The sequence below is a fragment of the Mytilus galloprovincialis genome, chromosome 4 (genome assembly GCF_965363235.1).
Source record: "Mytilus galloprovincialis chromosome 4, xbMytGall1.hap1.1, whole genome shotgun sequence".
NCBI lineage: Eukaryota > Metazoa > Mollusca > Bivalvia > Mytilida > Mytilidae > Mytilus > Mytilus galloprovincialis.
In genome coordinates this window covers 45,531,943-45,551,265 of record NC_134841.1, presented here as the reverse complement: position 1 = coordinate 45,551,265, position 19,323 = coordinate 45,531,943, and the positions used below count along the sequence as shown (strand labels likewise).

General features: G+C 29.9%; 1 protein-coding gene across 1 annotated transcript; it reads left to right on the top strand.

The window, feature by feature from the left end:
- The first annotated feature begins 130 nt into the window (after positions 1-130).
- On the top strand, positions 131-10,072 carry LOC143072253 (ras-related protein Rab-28-like). Its single transcript, XM_076247110.1, has 6 exons — positions 131-327; positions 2,657-2,753; positions 3,622-3,710; positions 4,606-4,735; positions 5,215-5,318; positions 5,903-10,072. The coding sequence occupies exons 1-6, from the start codon at positions 253-255 to the stop codon at positions 6,077-6,079; spliced, it is 672 nt and encodes a 223-aa protein (XP_076103225.1). The 5' UTR covers positions 131-252; the 3' UTR covers positions 6,080-10,072.
- The last annotated feature ends 9,251 nt before the right edge of the window (positions 10,073-19,323 follow it).

Below are 19,323 nucleotides of genomic sequence, written 5' to 3'. Positions count from 1 at the left end.
GCATAACTTATTTGAAGCATTTCTATACAGGCGTTTCTTTTCAAATCCCCTGTAGGGTGCCCTTAATTATTTTCGGTACATTCCTGTCAACAGAACGCTTATTAGAAGCAGGAATACAAGGTAAAAGTTCAAGCATTAATCTGACATAAAGACCTGGGTGACCTGACCGTAGATGTAAATAGAGGAGTAAAACATGATTAAATAGAAATAATCCCTGTTTTGATAGTCTAAATTGTTTGATTTTTGTTCAATATGTCGGACTCAGAAGATGAAGCACCAGACAAACAGCTCAAAATTGTTATTATGGGAGATGGTGCTTCAGGAAAGGTAAAACATTCCATCAGTGTTGTGTTTAGCAACCGAGAAAACATAAAACGTGTCAAGGAATATAGGGCGTTTATATATATGTTTAACAGGCAATAATGAAAAGTTAGTTTTTGTGATTGTAAAACTGAATAAAGCATATTCCATAAAATATTTATTGTAACCCACGTATATCACTTCCTTGAAGAGTTGAACAGATGAAAACAAAATCAGATCCTAGAAAATATAAATCTGATCACTCAATATCTTCTTCTGATAGCTCAGAACAACACTTAATCACACAAAAAAGTAAACAAAGTAACAACTCAAATATTAATCTTTAGCTTCAATTTATTTTTCCCATGGCAGTCATAGCACACATTTGATAAAGGTCAAATAACTGTCATTAGCTAAAAATTTTGTACATATGATTTTGCTAAAAATTTTGACATGTTTCGAATTCATGTTTTACATGATCTTTAAGTACACTAAAATCCAGTTTGTCTGCAATTGAAAATCTTTTTCCTGTTTTATTCAGCTCCAAAAACAGAACATCTTGGACATGACAGCCTAAGATATAATGTTTTGCAAACAGGATTAAGTTAATATCTGAATAATTCCAGATCTCCAGACTGTATTACATTTATACTATTAAAAAAAGTTGTATTTATTTCATTTTTTTATATAAAAAATGATCAATTGCTGTTCCATTTAAGTACATTGTATAGTCACCACATTCCTTTTTATTCTTTTCAAGTGGAGTTTGACTCCACTCTTAATTTACTAGAACATGTAGCATGTACAAGGATTGCCTGTTTTCATGTCAAGAATATTATTTTTTTAACGGGTATGGGCAATAAATGCAGAGGCCTTGATACTACATCTTCCTCTACAAATTAAAATTGGCTGCAATTAATGAAAAACAAAAGAGTACTGAAAGTGACACTACACCATACAACATGAATCAACCAATCCAAACATACAATGATGAATAAAGAAGGAAAAAACTGCTTATTTAGTGATTACGATGTCACTTTAATCTAGCCATGGGAACATCTTTTTATTTTACAGTATTTTTGTGTTGTTCATCAAGCCCTTATACATGTACATGTAAGGCAAACAATCAATTATTTTTTTCAAGACAAACATAATTTTTAAAAGTTTTACAGTAAAACTTAAGATGTGACTTCTTATACATTGAACATATATGTATTAATTACTGTAAATTAATGCGACGTTTTTATTATTGCGAAAAATGTGACAGATTTGTAAACACAATAATCTAAACTCATATTTTATATGAATTAAACAGAATTTTTCTCAAATTCGTAAAAATTCAAATCGTATTTAAGTTTGAAATGACAGAATCGCAATAATAAATGCACGTAATAATTTCTGAATTTACAGTAACCAGTACCAATTTATCATTTTGTACATTTGTATATTGATATTTTAAACATACTATAACTTGAAGCGAACCCCAAAAAAATGTTAAACTTTTTTTTAAAGTATTGATTAATTTGTAAAATCTAATAAAAAGTCAATATGCAGATCTTTATAACTTTATAAAGAGAACTGCAAACAATCGTTAAACTTTACGGTAATGAAGTTTTAACAAATTTGTAAAAACTGAATTGATTTTTGAAATAAAAAAAGAATCAATAATGTTAAATTTGATAAAACATATATTAACAAGGAAAGGCAAACAAAATGGTCAATAATCAATTGTCCTTTAAATTAACTAATTTAAATATGTGAAAGATACTGCATGCCTTGAGTTGTATTATCTAAATGTACACCAGAAGATTAGCTTGAATGATTATGTATACAAATAAAAATTCTTTCTTTACAATTTACATAGACATTTATTTTATTTTGATCTCTCCTAAGACAAAGTCTTGGAAGTAAAAAGCAGATGTGAAATTTCTAGCATCTGTCATAGTGATACATGTATGTATGTGATGCAACAATTGAGTTTGTTATTAAGTCAGTTAAACAGGAAACACTAATGCAAAGTTAATGATACATGTATTTGATATGCAGTTTTAGTACATGTAGCATTGTCACCATAGGCGGATCCCTGGGGGCCCCAGGCCCCCCTTTCGTGGGAAAAATTTGGTTGATTATATAGGGAATCATTGAAGCATGACTGGAGCGGCCCCCCTTAGGAAAAGTTCTGGATCCGCCACTGGTCACAGGCACATCTCATCTCTATAGAAATTATATTATTATTAAGCCCTGTTCATGTAATCATGGCCCAATCATTGACTTTGATACTTTTGTGCAGCTAATACATTTTGAAATTTGCTTTTTTGAGTAATAACTGATGAAGTAATTTTCTTTCACATTACAGACATCACTTGCTACTAGATATGCACAAGAACAGTTTGGAAGGCAGTATAAACAGACAGTTGGAATTGACTTTTTCCTGAAAAGAATAGTTTTACCAGGTATTTGTTGAATTAGGTTGCTAAACATTTGAGACAAATAAATTGCAAAAGTTTTAATGCGTAAAATTTGGTGTCTATAGCTAATACACAAGTATTTCTTGTTAAGACTTCACATTAAATTAGCCGTTTTACCACTATGAATCTGGAAATAAATGAAGTGTAAAAAAAAAATCACAGGAAGAATATTGCAATAATTCAACTTTCCATTTTGATTTTCTCAAGTGGATGTCTACCTCATGTAGTAATATTAATGACTTGTAATCACTAATATCAAATTATTGATAGTTTTTCAAATTATGGGGAAGCAGTTCCTGGTACAGTTATATTTGGTAGAAATGCCAAATTCTGCTAAGATGATTACATGTATTGTACGTTGCATGCAGAATAATAACATCTAACTATGTTATCTCTTGTTTTACAGACAGAAATATAACACAACATATAAACTTTTTTTCACAGACCCAAATTGATAGATAAACCCATGCATTTTGATTTAATTTCTGAATTTACCTTATAATTTTTATGCTTATAAAATCCATCAATGAATGAAATTTTATAAATACATAACATTTCAATTATTTTTCACTGAAAAATTAAGAAATTGATTCATCCTTCAACTGGTATTCTTTATTTAAAAAGTCACATATTCTTTTACAAATGTATTACATTTATAATCTATTTTTTGCCATACAAGTTGTAGGTTAAATTCCAAACTTAAGTTTTACATTTATTTATTTATAAGTATGAAAATCTATAAATACATTGTATTTGTGTTTCAGGAAATGTATATATAGCTTTACAAGTATGGGATATATATTTAAGTATGAATTTCTTTAAATATCATGAATAAATTGTATTTGTGTTTCAGGAAATGTTCATGTAGCTTTACAAGTATGGGATATAGGTGGACAGACATTAGGTGGTAAAATGTTAGAAAACTACATATTTGGATCACACGTAAGTTTAAATGAACATACATGTACATGTAATGGATATTCTAACTTTTAAGGGAGTAAAGTTTGCTCTAATTAATACTTATTATTGAAGAGACTTAAGGTGGTACCTAACACTTTAACTAAAATTAATTTGGCTCGTTTAATTTTCTTAAAATTTTGACAAAGTATTTACTTTGACCCTTTGACAAAAATATGAAAATTTCAAAAAATTTGAACCAACCGTTTTATCAGAAAAATTACACTGGTTATATAGTAATTTGACAAACACATATTTTGATCATTGAGAAGCTTAATATTCCCTTAAAACACAACGTAATTAAAACGTTTAGCTGATTTTACAGAGTTATCTCCCTGTAGTGTTATGTACCACCTTAAAATTAACTTACTTTATTTAGTTGTTATTCCTTTCTTGTTGATATCCTTGGATTCATTTTTCAATTTTCTTACTTTGTTTGTTTATAAGAGAAGATTCAAGTTTGACATATATGCCAATGATTTGTGCTGGCTTGCAAAAATAGGGTGGTTTACAGGTGTTTTAAGATTAAAGGGGAGATAATTTTATTGTTGTCATCTTTATTTCTTCTTTTGCCAATCTTTCTGATCTACTTAAGTAAAGGATGAAAGCTTGGTGTTTGGCATTGAAGTATTTTTACGTAGTAATACGTACATATATATATATAATTTCTCAGATTTAGGTGTCAATTTCTTAACAGAATTACAAGGGGAAGTGTCAAATTTAAAAAAACAACAAAAAAAACATGACTACTGAAAATATCATTAGCATCCTAGGTAGTAGAATTATCCTGGTCACAAGGGAAGTAACTTGTCTTTTCATATAATGTATTGTGAAAATTTTGTGAAAATAAATAAGAAGCCTGTTTTTTTCTGTATTTCAGGGTATCGTGTTAGTTTATGATATTACAAGTTATGCAAGCTTTGAAAATTTAGATGATTGGTATTCATCTCTAAAAAAAGTATTTGGGAAAGAAACAAAATTGCCTCATGTAGCTTTAGTTGGAAATAAAAGTAAGTAAACGCTCTTTTTAAAGACTTAACGCTATAAAGATTTAAAATAAATTTTAAGTAAAATCGGTGAGAAAAATAGCCTAACAACACATGATTAGAATGATAAATGTCATTAAAGGTCATATTACAAACTTAAACAAATTGAAAAAAACAAAGATTTGACATCTACAACTCCAAATTTTGAACAAAATCAAAGCAGATGACTATCACTGAGAAAACTCTTCATGTGGAATGAGCACATAAGCATGAAGTGGAAGAAAAATTATATGATTTACTGCACAAAATTTTGATGTAATATACACACCGACTAAGGCAATGGTGGATATGATAAGTCTCTCCATAACTTACTATTGTTTTCAGTACATAACTGTATGTATAGATTTCTACATTGTGTTTTATACTTTCATAAAATATATGCAAATGAAAATTATTGAGTCTGTAGTAAAAACTTATATAAACATAACTATTCTTTTCTGCAGTTGATTTAGAACACATGAGAACTGTGAAAATAGATAAGCATCAAAAGTTTGCTCAGGAAAAAGGAATGTCAAGTCATTTTGTCTCAGCTAAAACTGGTGATTCTGTAAGTACAATGTATTTATTACAGGTTTGTAGATTAGCATGTCTATGTCTAAACAGCCTATAAAAAAAAGATATGGCATGAACAGTGTTTTTTTTTTTCAAATGTATAATAGATTGTAGTAATTTAGAAAAATGTAAAACATTAACAGGGCACAAATGAAAAAAAAAAAGCCAGAAACCATACACATTAAATTAAAAACATGATTTAAGAATTTTTAGAGCAGTTTGAGAGAGAACAACACAGCAAAAATACTTTCCTTGTATTAATAGAAACACTTAAAGTAATTCCCAACAAATGAGATAACTGGCCATTTCACTTTTCCATAGTGAAATGTGACTATCATGATTTCACTAAATAACAAGAATAAAGAATGTTATATAGATCTTTTTTTCCCTGCAGCACAACACACTTTAGACATGTTAGAGATATACAGATAATTCAAAAGATTTTTTTTCCAAAGGTGAATCGAGACTTTATTACTAGATTTTCTATAACTTTACTGTATGTATTTTTTATTTAATCAAGTAGAATTTATGATACAAGTCATGTTAAAGAATATGTAAGAAAATAAGATATATTTCCAGGTGTCACTATGTTTCCAACGAGTAGCAGCAGACATTCTTGGTATAAAACTGACTAAGCCTGAAGTGGAACAACATCAGAAAGTGATCAAGGCAGAAATTGTACAATATAAGAACGAAGCTTCGGCTAAACCTGTCACAAATAAACCGCAGAAAAGTTCTCTATGTTCGCTACAATAATGTTATGATGATTCATCTCTGCTGGTTCGGAGATTTGGAACAGTGCATTTGTTTTTTTCTTTTTCTTCATGGTTTGGGGGAAGAATTGAAATTTTAGACAAAATGTTTGTCATTTTAAAATTTGTGTTGGTGTAATTAGTGGAAATTTAATATTTTCAATTTTATCGATCCATAATAAAGTTATGTTTTTATTTCATCACTAAAAATAATACCTATTTATTTAAACACAAAGTAAAAGATCTTTCTTTTAACTTTATAAGCAAAGTTAAACTTTTAAGATTTAGACTAAATTTTTTTCGTCCTATTTTGAACTCTAAATCATTTGAAGAAAATGTACTTGATTTTAAGAAATTTTAATTTAAGAACTTGATGAAGGATTTTCAGTTTTAAGTCATATACATTATAATCAGTATAAAATGTAAAAAGATCTGCTACTGAGATATAAATTTTAGTTCATTTTTTTTCTCTTTTTTTTTATGTTGCGATATGAAATCAAAATTGAAGTGATGGAGTCAGTTATATGTTTTGTTGTGAGAAGTTATCTGAATCAGTGTTCTGTTTCAATGAGGATATTTATCTTTGGAACAAACCTGTAAACTTATTATTATTTTCCTGAATGATAGTTGTTACGTTAGTCAAGCTAATAAAAGACAATCCTATCTTCTCCATGAAAGTGTACCTGTTCAAGTACAGATACTCAAGATTTATGAATTCTAATTTTTTTTTACTTAAGGTGGTACCAAACACCTTGACTCAAATTAATTTGACAAGTTAATTTTAATAAAACTTTGATCCTTTGACAAAAATATGAAAATTTCAAAAAAAACACACACTTTCTCGGAAAAAATTCATTTGATATATAGTAGTTTGACAAACACTGATTTTGATCATTGAGAAGCTTAATACTTCCTTAACAAAACAATGTGGTTATAACATTTAGCTGATTTCTACAGAGTTATCTCCCTGTAGTGTTAGATACCACCTTAAAATGCATTTATTAAGACATATACTTCAATTCAAATTAACTTTTTTATGCTTGCAGTTAATCTAGACCTGATCTGATGGTTAGTTTTGAGGAGTAAATTTCATTTTTTTCTGCACAAAAGTGTGGCTGATCAGTGACCATTGGTTGTCAATTAAAAAGATGGTACTCAGTACTCATTGCTTCTTATAAACTAGGCAGTGATTGTTCAGAGGATTGTATAAGAGAGTTTCTCTTAATCACTGTAAAAAGAAGGAATGTCTATAACAAAATGGCAAGGAGTTTATCTACTTGAAGATTTGCTATGATTTTCAATTTTGTTGTAACAATTTGATTTTATTAGATTGCATTAATTTCAAATATGTGTGAATAACTGAATTCATCCTAGTCTGTCGTTTTGTGAAAGAAACTCATAATTTTTAAGGAATATTGTAATTTTCAATATTTTGTAGAGAATTTACAATAAGTTGTATCAATGAAATGACCACATCCCACCATACTCATAAAATCATTAAAAGATAGATTGAGTTTGGAAAAGATATTTGTAATTATTTTTTCATACTAAAATTGGAATATTTGACAATTGATATTGATTCATGTAATTTGAAAGCAGCAACTTATTACATCACATACATGTAGCAATGTTTTATGGTTTATGATATTCAGTTCTCTCTCAGCTTATCCTAATTGTAAATGTTTTTTTATTTATTTTAGTTTTTATGAAGGTTGTATCTGTCATACTTGTACAATGTATCAACACCCCTTTCTCTTATTTACCATTAATCTACTTCAGAAAAAAATCTCTAACATGTTTAATACATAGGATAGTCAAGTTAAATTTGTAATAATGGAAGATGAAGATAAGTGCTAACAAAATCAGAAATAACACATTTACAAATAGTAACATTATTCTTACCTCTATTGAATTGAATAAACGAAAGAATTATTTACTAATTAATAATTTTTTAAACGTCCACTTGTTTTAAGTTGTTTTAACAGCTGTGTTTTTATCAATACATTTTTATACAGAAAAAGGAGACTTGTCACTCTTAGGTAGATTAACAGTAAAACTTGTGTAATCTCAGAACTGTTTCCGGAATGGACAAGTAGATCTAACATTCAGAAGTGTTGATCTGTGTATTGATAGACTTTCAGTCATTGTTGTATTTTTATTTGTTGTATTTTAATTGTTTGTTTATTTATGATAAGTTCCTTTCATTTTGTTGTCACATATCAGCTGCAATATTTTTTATCTTATTTTGTGTATGAAATGATTTAGTAAATTTGAGTTGATATATTGTTTTATTTAAATGTTATAGTTCCAATTTAACACCAATTAAGGTGTGAAATGACCTCAGTTGAATTAAGCTGGCATATAGGTGGAATTTACTGGTACAAATATTTTGCATTTATTTTTCGAAAAAGGTTGTTTTGAATCTCTAATTTTATTTCAATGAATATCTTAGTCTTTTTGTAAAGACAGTGGAAGTGTGTATATGTATTGTCTTGCATATTGAAAGTTGAGATGTTATAACATGTAATTTTATATGGAAAAAAGGGGGGATTGGATATTTATCAGATTAAATAGTACAATATATTAACTATTTAAATTTCTAAAAAGTGATTTATTAAGGTGATATGAAATACATTTGATAGAGTGTTAAATGAATCAACACATGACAAATCAGTGCACCATTCAATGTTATTTTCATATTAAAATTGTGCTGGTTATATGTGATAAAATTGACATTTAAGGGGGCTCACTGGTATAAATCTTTTTTTTTTAAATATAGGATTTTGGTATTTTTTTTGTAAATGAAATTTATCTCATACTGAATATGAAAATGAAGTAAAAAGAAAATGGGGTCACCGTCCATTTAAGCTCACATTTTGTCTCCAAAAGAAGCTTACATTTTTGTTGATGTCCTATTTTTTCTGATGAACTAATAGGAGAAATTGAGGTAATATCGAAATAAAAAAAGAACTAAATTACAGAAATTGCTTAAATTTTAGTTATTTGGGTTATATACAGCTTATTCAAAAACAACAATAAGAAATACAGGTCACCAATGAGTTAAAAAAGATATTTGAATTTTAATGCCAAAAATAGCATTTTTGTACCAAAGGGAGATAATTTGGAGCTTTTTTAGTTATATAAACATTTTTAAAGTTATCTGTGGCCAAACCGAAACGATTTTTTCAGTTGTTTTTTGTACCACATCAGAAGATATTAACTAATAGCATAATAAATAAAATTTGTAATGAAAAAAACAAATGTCTAATTTTTTGCTGAAATTTTTGTACTTTGAAGCCTTCTTTATTTACATGACTTATTTGCATGTTAATTTTATATGGAAAATCTTATGAAGCCAAATTGAATTAAGTTTTATGTTCTTGCCTCTCTCTACCTGATATTTTTTCCCTTTATTTTTATATTTTAATGGTATTTTTAATTGTATTATTCCATTCAATTTCTAGCCGTTTGATTGAAAAAATCCTCCATCATTTGACATATTTTCTTATGAAAAGGAATAAAATTGAAAATTTATTTTATGTGTCTGTAGTAAACTTTTTTTCAGGATGTCCATGCACTTAGAAAGTAATAAATGGAATACAAGTTGTCCCTCTTTTTAATATAAGATTCCTGCCATCTTAATGCATTTCAGGCATATAACAGTAGTATGGAAAATGTATCATTTATGTAGATGTCTATGATCACTGATAGTCTAGAACTTTGCTGCCTGTTGCAAGCCAGATGAGACAGGACACACTGTATTCCTTTCACCTTTTATCCTTTTATCCTAGATAACATATTTGGTGATCATCACCAATTTTGAAACACAGTTCATTGTTCCATCCATATCTTTGTGCATGCATATTGTAAAATGTTTGGATGTATTTTTCTATTGAATGAATTTAAATTGGCATGATGCCAGATGTTTTGTTGTTATTGAGATCAGTATTATCTGATGTTTCACTGAATTTACTGATTAAATCTATACACAAAATCAGACATTGTTTTTATTTATATATAACAAAATGGCTTCTATTTCTTTGTTTAGATAATGAATATACACACTTGTTTTGACTTTAAATGTAACTTAAATCTTGCTTTTAGAAGTTTTGAAATATAATTACATTGAACCCACAAAAAAAAGCTTAGCTAACTTCTTAAAAGCTTTATAATTTAGAAGGTGGAAGACCTGGATGTTTCATACTTAGTATATAGATACCTCATGTTATGAAGTTTCTGTCAGTCACACAACCAATGTCCTTGACCTCATTTTCATGTGTCAGTGACTACTTGAAAAAAGTTAAGATTTTTTGTAATGTTAAATTCTCTCTTATTATAAGTAAAAGAATAAATATACTTGGTATGTGCATACCTTGAAAGATCCTCATGCCTGTCAGACAGTTTTCACTTTACCTTGACCTCTTTTCATGGATCAGTGAACAAGGTTAAGTTGTGGTGGTCAAGTCCATATCTCAGATACTATAAGCAAAATGTCTAGTATATTTGGTGTATGAAAGGACTGTAAGGTGTACATGTCCAACTGGCAGGTGTCATCTGACCTTGACCTCATTTTCATGGTTCAGTGGTTATAGTTAAGTTTTTGTGTTTTGGTCTGTTTTTCTTATACTGTATGCAAAGGTCTACTATATTTGGTGTATGGAATGATTGTAAGGTGTACATGTCTAGCTGGCAGTTGTCATCTGACCTTGACCTAATTTTCATGGTTCAGTGATCAAAGTTAAGTTTTTGAGTTTTGGTCTTTTTTTCTTGTTCTATATGCAAAAGGTCAACTATATTTGGTGTATGGCAATATTTTATGATCTATATGTCAGTCACACAGGTTTTATTGGACATTGACCTGATGTTCACGGTTCATAGCTCAGTGTTAAGTGGTTTGTGTTTTGGTCTGTTTTACTTAAACTATAAGCAATAGGTCAAATATTTTAGTTGTATGGAAGAATTGTTACCTGTACATAACTGTCTGGCATTGTTCATTTGACCTTGACCTTATCGGAGTGTTACTTTTTGAATTCTAGTTTAAAATTGGAAGTTTGGGATTTGATTGCTCAGCAATCACAATGGCTGTTGCTAAATATCGAACAATGTGGTAAAACAAAAAAGGTTTTCTCCTTTTTCCATAACAGTTTACAATCCATTTCTAAGTTATTGCTCTGAAACAACTGGTCCAAATGTTACTAAACCTTATCTGAATGTTCCTTTAGAGATTCTAGTTTGAAATTGGTAGCTTGTTCATGTAATTGTTTGGTTATTTGATTACGTTTTAACATTGTGAAGCATTATTTTTACATATCCTTGCAACTAATATTCTTGCAGCAAATTCTAAACATTGTGATCATTGACTTCTGAATGAAATTTTTTTAAATTTATTCTTCTTAATGAAATTAAATTGTTTTACATTGACAACTCAGTTCAATTCAATTCTAATCTTTGTTGTCATATAATACTAAAAGCAAAGAAGCATGTAACTAAAAACAATTATAAAAAAAATAATGTTTGAGGAAGTGATTTTTCAAAAGAAACAGAGCTTATTGACCCGAATGTATAACCAAGGAAATTATCAAAACACCATGTTATTTGAGTCGCAATAAATATATAGTAATTTATTAAATAAATAAATATGGCCTTATCCAGACCATTACTTGGAGTTCAATCTCCAATTCAATGTCAATCTTGCACACAGGGTGCTAAAATATCGTGGAAATGCTTGGAATGTAACTTATTGATGTGCAGCTCATGTAAGAATAATGTTCATTCTATGTTCAAAACTACCAATGAACATCGGATTATTAACATCAAAGAAATTGGACTTAACGATAACAAAAGCGCGTCTACTTCCAATGAGAACAAAGTTTGCGTTGATTTCTATGTTTTGGAAGAATTTCAAACCAGGCTTGATTATGTTGATTGTTTAGCAGTGTCCTCAGATGATTCGTTTTGGATTGGTGACGGAAAGCGTAAAGATGTAATTTCAATTTTTAATTCACATACTGGATTACAGAAAGTGAAAATTGCTAATAATAGATTAAAAGTAATATCGAGTTTCAACATTGAAGTAGTTAGCATTTCCATGACGCCAAACAACGACTTGCTAATAGTTACAGAAGGTTCTAGACTCAAACAGATTAAAAATCAAGCAAGTGAAATTACAGACACTGTTTTTGATTGTGAACCCTATAAACTCCTGGCCGTTCATGTAACAAGCAAATATAAGGTTATATTAGGAGTTTTGGACGAAAGAGGCAATACGTGTCTAGTATGGGTAATGAACCATGCAGGAAACCAAGAGAGATCATATGGAAAGGATAATACAAAAAACATTTCATTAAATAAAGTATTAAGAATAACCGACACCAGCAATGACAATATCTTTGTTATAGATACAGATAATGAGAAACTCAACGGCAGTGTCAAAGTCCTTGGACTGGATAATATTATCAACACATATTCTGGCCAACCAGTAATAAATACTAAAGAAATGCCATTCACACCAACAGACCTGGCTACTACCCCAGCGGACAACGTCATAATCGTGGATGAGGACGTCTGTGTTTTGCACGTCCTTAATGCATCTGGCGAACTAATAACACAAATCAACACTAAAGACAACGGAATAATATTTCCTAATTCAATATGCCTTACAACGGCAGGGCAATTTTGTATTCTTTGTACAGGATATACCGAAGACGGGATTAAAATCAAGGGCAACCTATGTAAATTAGATATAACTGGAATTAATGTTTAAAAAAAACTCTAGTTATGGATGGATATATTAAAATATTTAAATTAATTAAATATCCTTTTATAGTCCGAGTGTATATTTTGTGATTAAATTACCTTTCTATTGGAAATTGAACTAATTTATGTGTAAGTAAAACGACGTATTTCTGTTACAAGCGCAGGACATTTGAGCGAAAAAAATAAAACTACTAGGGGACATTTGAGCGCCAACATTAGAGCCCATTTAAGCGCCGGATTAATCCGCTCACTTGTATTTTCGATAGCCCATTTTAGCGAAAATTTACCTGGTTGAATAATGCCCACCTTACTATATCACCCAGCAATACGTTTTCCTCGATACTATTACGAAATTACAAACATATATAAAGATACGAAATAAAGAGGAATGTGTACCACAATCGAGAAAAGATAAAGAGAAAGAGCAGTTCCTTATGCAATTCTATGAACAGTTTTGTATAGCGAGTATATCTAGAGCCCATAACGTTCGTTCTCCAGGTTATAAATTTTAACATTTGATTTAAACTTTTAGACTTTAAGTGCTGTATTTTAATTGAAAAGTTTTATATTGTTTTATGTTATGCTGTCTTGAGTCTATTAGTGCTGTATATTAATGGACATGTTTTATATTGTTTTATATTTTGCTGTCTCGGGTCTATTAAACATTTTTTTCATGATTTATTATATATTATTTATTTACTAAAAAAGGTTAAAATTATTTCGCTATAATGGGCTTTCACAATTTTAATTTTCGCTAAAATGAGTTAAAATTCTAGCGCTCAAATGGGTTCTACTTTGGCGCTCAAACGTCCTATTTTTCGCTCAAATGTCATATCAATGCGCTCAAGTGTCCTCCGCCGTTCTGTTACTTATTAAGTCAATGTGTATTCTGATTTTTATGTATCTGACAGCAAATAAAATAACGTCTTACAAGGTTCTATATATCTGTTTTTAATCGGCTATCCCGACCCCTTTACCCGAATGTAACCAACCGAATTGTACCAATTACCGGCTTTGTACTAACATGAGCAACACGGACGGATGCCTCACGTGGAGCAGGATCTCATCACCCTTATGGAGCACCTGAGATCGCCATAGTTCTTGGGTGATGTTTGTGTTGTTCGAACAGCGGTATACAACTTTTGCCTTGATTGCTCAATCTTTAGTTTTCTATGGGTTTTTTTTGTGTACTTTCGTTTGTCTATTGGTCTTTTTTTCTTTTTTAGCCATGACGTTGTCAGTTTATTTTCGACTTTTGAGTTTGAATGCCATTCAGGTATTAAACGCCTCTCTGTAAGTTATATATATTTCCTGTAAACTTTACTGATGTGTGATGCTTCAAGTAATGCAGGGCAGCAAATATTCCGTGCACTTTTATTGACAGGGCATGATACCGGGCTTCTGATGGATAATACTTTACTCATTAATCATTACAGTCTGGTTTTTCATGTAAGACAGAACTGGTATTTTGTACGCGGCTTATATATAATGACTAACACATTTCAAAATAAGGTACATATGATTATGCACATTCACATAATATGAAACTGGACAATACAAAAACACTTTATTACTTATTACGTGTTGGATAAAGTCATGGAAAGTGCTCGGAATGACTACCGATTGCTTAAAGTTAGATTTCTATCAAATTGAATATAGTTCAGGTTATTTTGAATAACGAGATAATAGTAAGAATGTAATAGAAAGGTTCTGCAGAGTGGGTTGGCCTGGCAGAGGGACGAAGAATTTGGACTGGTACTTTAAAAAGAGGTCGTCAGAGATATAGGCTGAAAACTGCCTTATGACATGCCATTATATCTTTGGTTCCTTTAAAAGTTGTTAATGAATATTTATGCAACTCGTACAGCAAAATGAATACTCCTCAGTTTTAGCAGTGGATTTATAATATCTATATGCAAACTTATATATACATTTACGCTGAGGTGATTTTATTTCTATACTGCATTCATCCATGTTCTGGAAGAGACAAAGATAAACATCAATTCAAATCAAAAGGTAGTTGTGAATTCAATAAAGTTTAGTTTGACAGAATAAAAAAACATAGTAAAATTAATATGGGCACTCAACCTTCACAATACACTTTAAGATACAAAAGATCACACTTAACATCCCAATTCCAACCATATATGGCTGTGTTTATTTTTTAATAAAAAAATACACGAGTAATATTTTATTTTTTTTGGTTGATGTGATAGCCATGATCTGTTAACGAAAAGTGCATATCCTATGATAATGGGGGTATTTTCCAAAGCAGTTTTCTCTGCTTTCAAGATTTTTCTGTTTGAACCCGTCGATCTGGAACTTGTGAATTATTGGTATTTATTAATTATTTGGAAAACAAAAGGTCCTGGAATGGAGTATTTTTTCATCAACAGCATTGCAAATAAAGTTGAATTCTTGTATTCGCTGTTTACGTCATGCCTGCTAACAAATTGAAAACTGTAACTATACGCTTTATTTTAAGTCCAGATTTTTAGTATTCGTATTGTTATCTTAGAAAGTCTTACTGATTAAACTACTACAATAGAGAACAATTTGACAATGATTGAATTTAGGAGTGTCAACCCTGTGATTATGACTCGTTTGCTTAAAACATCTTTTGGTGGTGCGCCTGTCAAATGCGGAACGTACAGATAAGGTAATAGGTAACAGCCAGGGGAATATACTATTGGTATCGGAATCGGACTCGACCCGGAACTTGTTAATTATTGGCAATATTTATTATGTGGAAAACAAAAGGGTCTGGAGTGGTGTATTTTTTAATCTACACCATTGCCCTATATTAGTTATATATAAAGTTGAATTCTTTGATTTGTCGTTTTTTACCCGATGACAGCTGACAAATTGGACCTCGTAATTTTAGTATTACTAGAACACACCCGCGAAATCGCGGGCATTCAGAGCGTAGTTTAAAGTATCAGTATGTAAAGTGTTGTTGGAAGAATTTTGTAAAATACAGAATGACTGGAGAATTTCAGCAAAAGTATCATAAGTCATAGGTTATTGGGGACAGGAAAATGTTTTTTTTTATCCTCCACCTTTATTTTCAAAGTTCACAATTTTTGGTTTTCTATCAATTTCAATATGAACATACATTTAGTATGTTATGAACATTTATTTAAGTAAGGAGCCTGTAATTCAGTGGTTGTCGTTTGTTTATGTGTTACATATTTGTTTTTCGTTCATTTTTTGTACATAAATAAGGCCGCTAGTTTTCTCGTTTGCATTGTTTTACATTGTCATTTCGGGGCCTTTTGAAGCTGAGTATGCGGTATGGGCTTTGCTCTTTGTTGAAGGCCGTACGGTAACCTATAATTGTTAATTTCTGTGTCATTTTGGTCTCTTGTGGAGAGTTGTATCAACATGGCAATCATACCACATCTTCTTTTTTTTTTGTAATCAATGAATTTTGTAAAAGATTTAATGACTGGAGAATTTCAGAAAAAGTATCAAAAGTTCACATGAATAATTTTAGCGCTTATCTGTATATTATGAACATTCATTACTATATAAATAAAGCGTATTTACTTTCAATTCTAAGTTTACTAATCGATCCATGGTGATCATTGATATAGTATACAGACCCTCTCTATTTAATAAACTCTGTGACTGCCGTGGATAGTAAACTTGAAAATGATAGCAGATAAAATTCTGAAAATACACTTTATTCGTAGTATATGTATGTTCAAAGTATACAGAAAAACGCAAACCGGAAGTCTAATCTGACTAAAAATTTCGTACAATGACGGGACAATACCCGGATGCCTTTTTTCTCGTTTTTCTCCTAAAATAACTCAATCTGAATAATCATATGAATGGATGACAAATGCGACTATGCACTGTACCTATAGGACACAGAGGCGTGTTGATTAATTTATTGTGGAAAGAAGAGAAGCGACACCAAAAATGAGGTCTTCTCGTTTAATAGTATAGATAGATGAGACGTCGGTGCTGTGATCTAACCATTATGAGTTAGAGGTACACCAAGATTTTTTTTTATGTTATTTTCAATCAAATGTGTTCACTAATGAAAAGACTGAGTTGTGTGCATAATCTAAGATCAGGTGAACAAAAAAAATTGATATACCACTCTTGCATTGAAATTCAGAAACATATCTATTATCCATAAAATTAATATTTCCACTTGTAGAAAAAAAAGTCTTAAAAATAAAAACGCTGGTTGAGTAAAAATATCATTTTAAAAGAGAAATTTAAAGAATTGAAGTTTTCACAAGATATAATAGATGTACAAGGCTCGGTACTGGGTCCATTCCTTCTTTTTTTAACTTAAATTAATGATATTGTGGAAAATATGAGTAATCATATTAGATTATTTGCAGATGACACCTCTTTATATGCCATTATTAATGATGACTATGATACTGTTTCTATGTATTTGACTGATGATCTTGGGAGAATTAAAACATGGGCTGAAAACTGGGCTATAACATTTAATCCCTCCAAAACAGATACCCTATTATTTTCTAGAAAAGATATCAATCCTCCCCCTTTATACTTTGGCATTGGGGGGGACCAAATAAAAGAAGTTAAAAGTCACTGTCACCTAGGTCTCAACTTTGAGAGTAAGGCTAATTGGAAATTACATATAAATGCAATTTATAAAAAAAAGCATGTTCTAGATTACATTTATTAAGACAAGTAAAATATAGCTTGGATAGAAATGTACTTATTACAATTTATACAGCATTTATTCGCCCTATTCTTGATTATGCAAACATCATGTGGGATAATTGTACTTTACAAGAAGCTAACTTATTAGAAAGTGTTCAAATTGAAGCTGCTCGTATTATTACTGGTCTCCGACGTAAACTGACTTTCTCTTAAAAAATTATACACTGAAATAGGTCTTGAAAAATTATCAGACAGAAGGAAGAAGCATAAACTTACTACCTTTTATAAAATAAAAAATGGATGTTCTCCAAGTTATATGATAGATTTATTAGAACCTTGTTTTCTCACACCGAATGATTACAATCTTAGGAGAGACTCTCAGAATTATACCATCCCAAGGTGCAGAACAGTTTGATATTATAAAAGTTTCATACCTTCTGTTGTCAATTTCTGGAATGAATTAGATACTAATGCTAAAAATGCTTCGTCGACTAACCAGTTCAAATCTGTACTTGATGAAATATATAAACCAGAGATTTAACCAAATCCTAGATTCTCAAAGCTTGACAATCTGGTGTTTTGTGACCCTAGATATGAAATAGGCAATAAATATAGTAAAGATTCCTTTATGCCTAAATATTTAAAAGATATTAAAAATTCCTATGCGTCTTAACTATCGCAAAGACCGGGGTATAATCTTATTACGAAGTTTATTTTTTGAATGTATTCAACTTACTTTTTTTCGGACTTGAAGCAGAAAAAAACTGATTTGACAAATAAAAATGAAATTTTACTAATACAACGCTTTCTTTAAGTAAATATAACTATCCATAAAACGGCTCACGTGTCATTGCTAACATGAAGATGATTGCCTGCATATCAAATATTTATTTGTTTTGAACTTTATGTGATTAATTAAAAAAATATTTCATTGATAATGAAAATTTACCATCATTGAAAATATTGCATCAACGTGTATATTTATCTCAATTTTTACAAGGGAAAATACTTGAGCATATCAGAAATCTTCTACTTATTTTTTTTCAAAAAATCTCTTTAATTCTTAGTTTTAGGGGGAAATGTAGAAATGATTACCCCAGCTGTATGACAGGATGTAGTATTTTTGTTCTAATTTTGTTCTAATAATACCTCACATATTTGGTCTCACTTTTGAAGACTATTTACATAAATGATACATATTTTTCATCACTGATAAAAAAAATATTACTTAAAATTTAAAAAAAAAAAAGTTCTTTACAGGCTTCTTGTACTATGTAGAAAAATATTGTTGTCCCATAAAAAATTGTATACAAATATGTAGCATTCATAATGATCCGCACAAAAAAAACTTGATAACAGTCAAACGTTCATAGTTATCATGAATATAAATAAACGAGAAGAGTGGGGTAAATCTCCTCAATTTGACATAACCAATAACTTTTTGCATACAAATGAGCGCATAGTAAGGATTATAAACAAAAAGAATATCCCAATCAAGTAAACTGTTGCTTAAAATAAATATTAGGTTTTAAAAACGCTTGTTAAGTCTGTTTCTTCTTACTAGTGTCCTTATTTTGAATCCAATTGAACATCCCCTTGCATTAGTATATCTAGTATTAAGACGGTTATTCGTTTGAACCTTGGCATTTACAAACCTCTGGGAATAAACCTTCATCACATTCAGATTTTATTTTTATACTTTTAAATGTTTTTAATATCCTTTTGAATTTAGTATTGATAATCAGATTGTCTGCATGATGTTTAAATTCAGATGTATTTGTTTCAAAAGTGGACTATAACATCTAACGTGTACTCAGTCATTTTGACATTGTTATAATT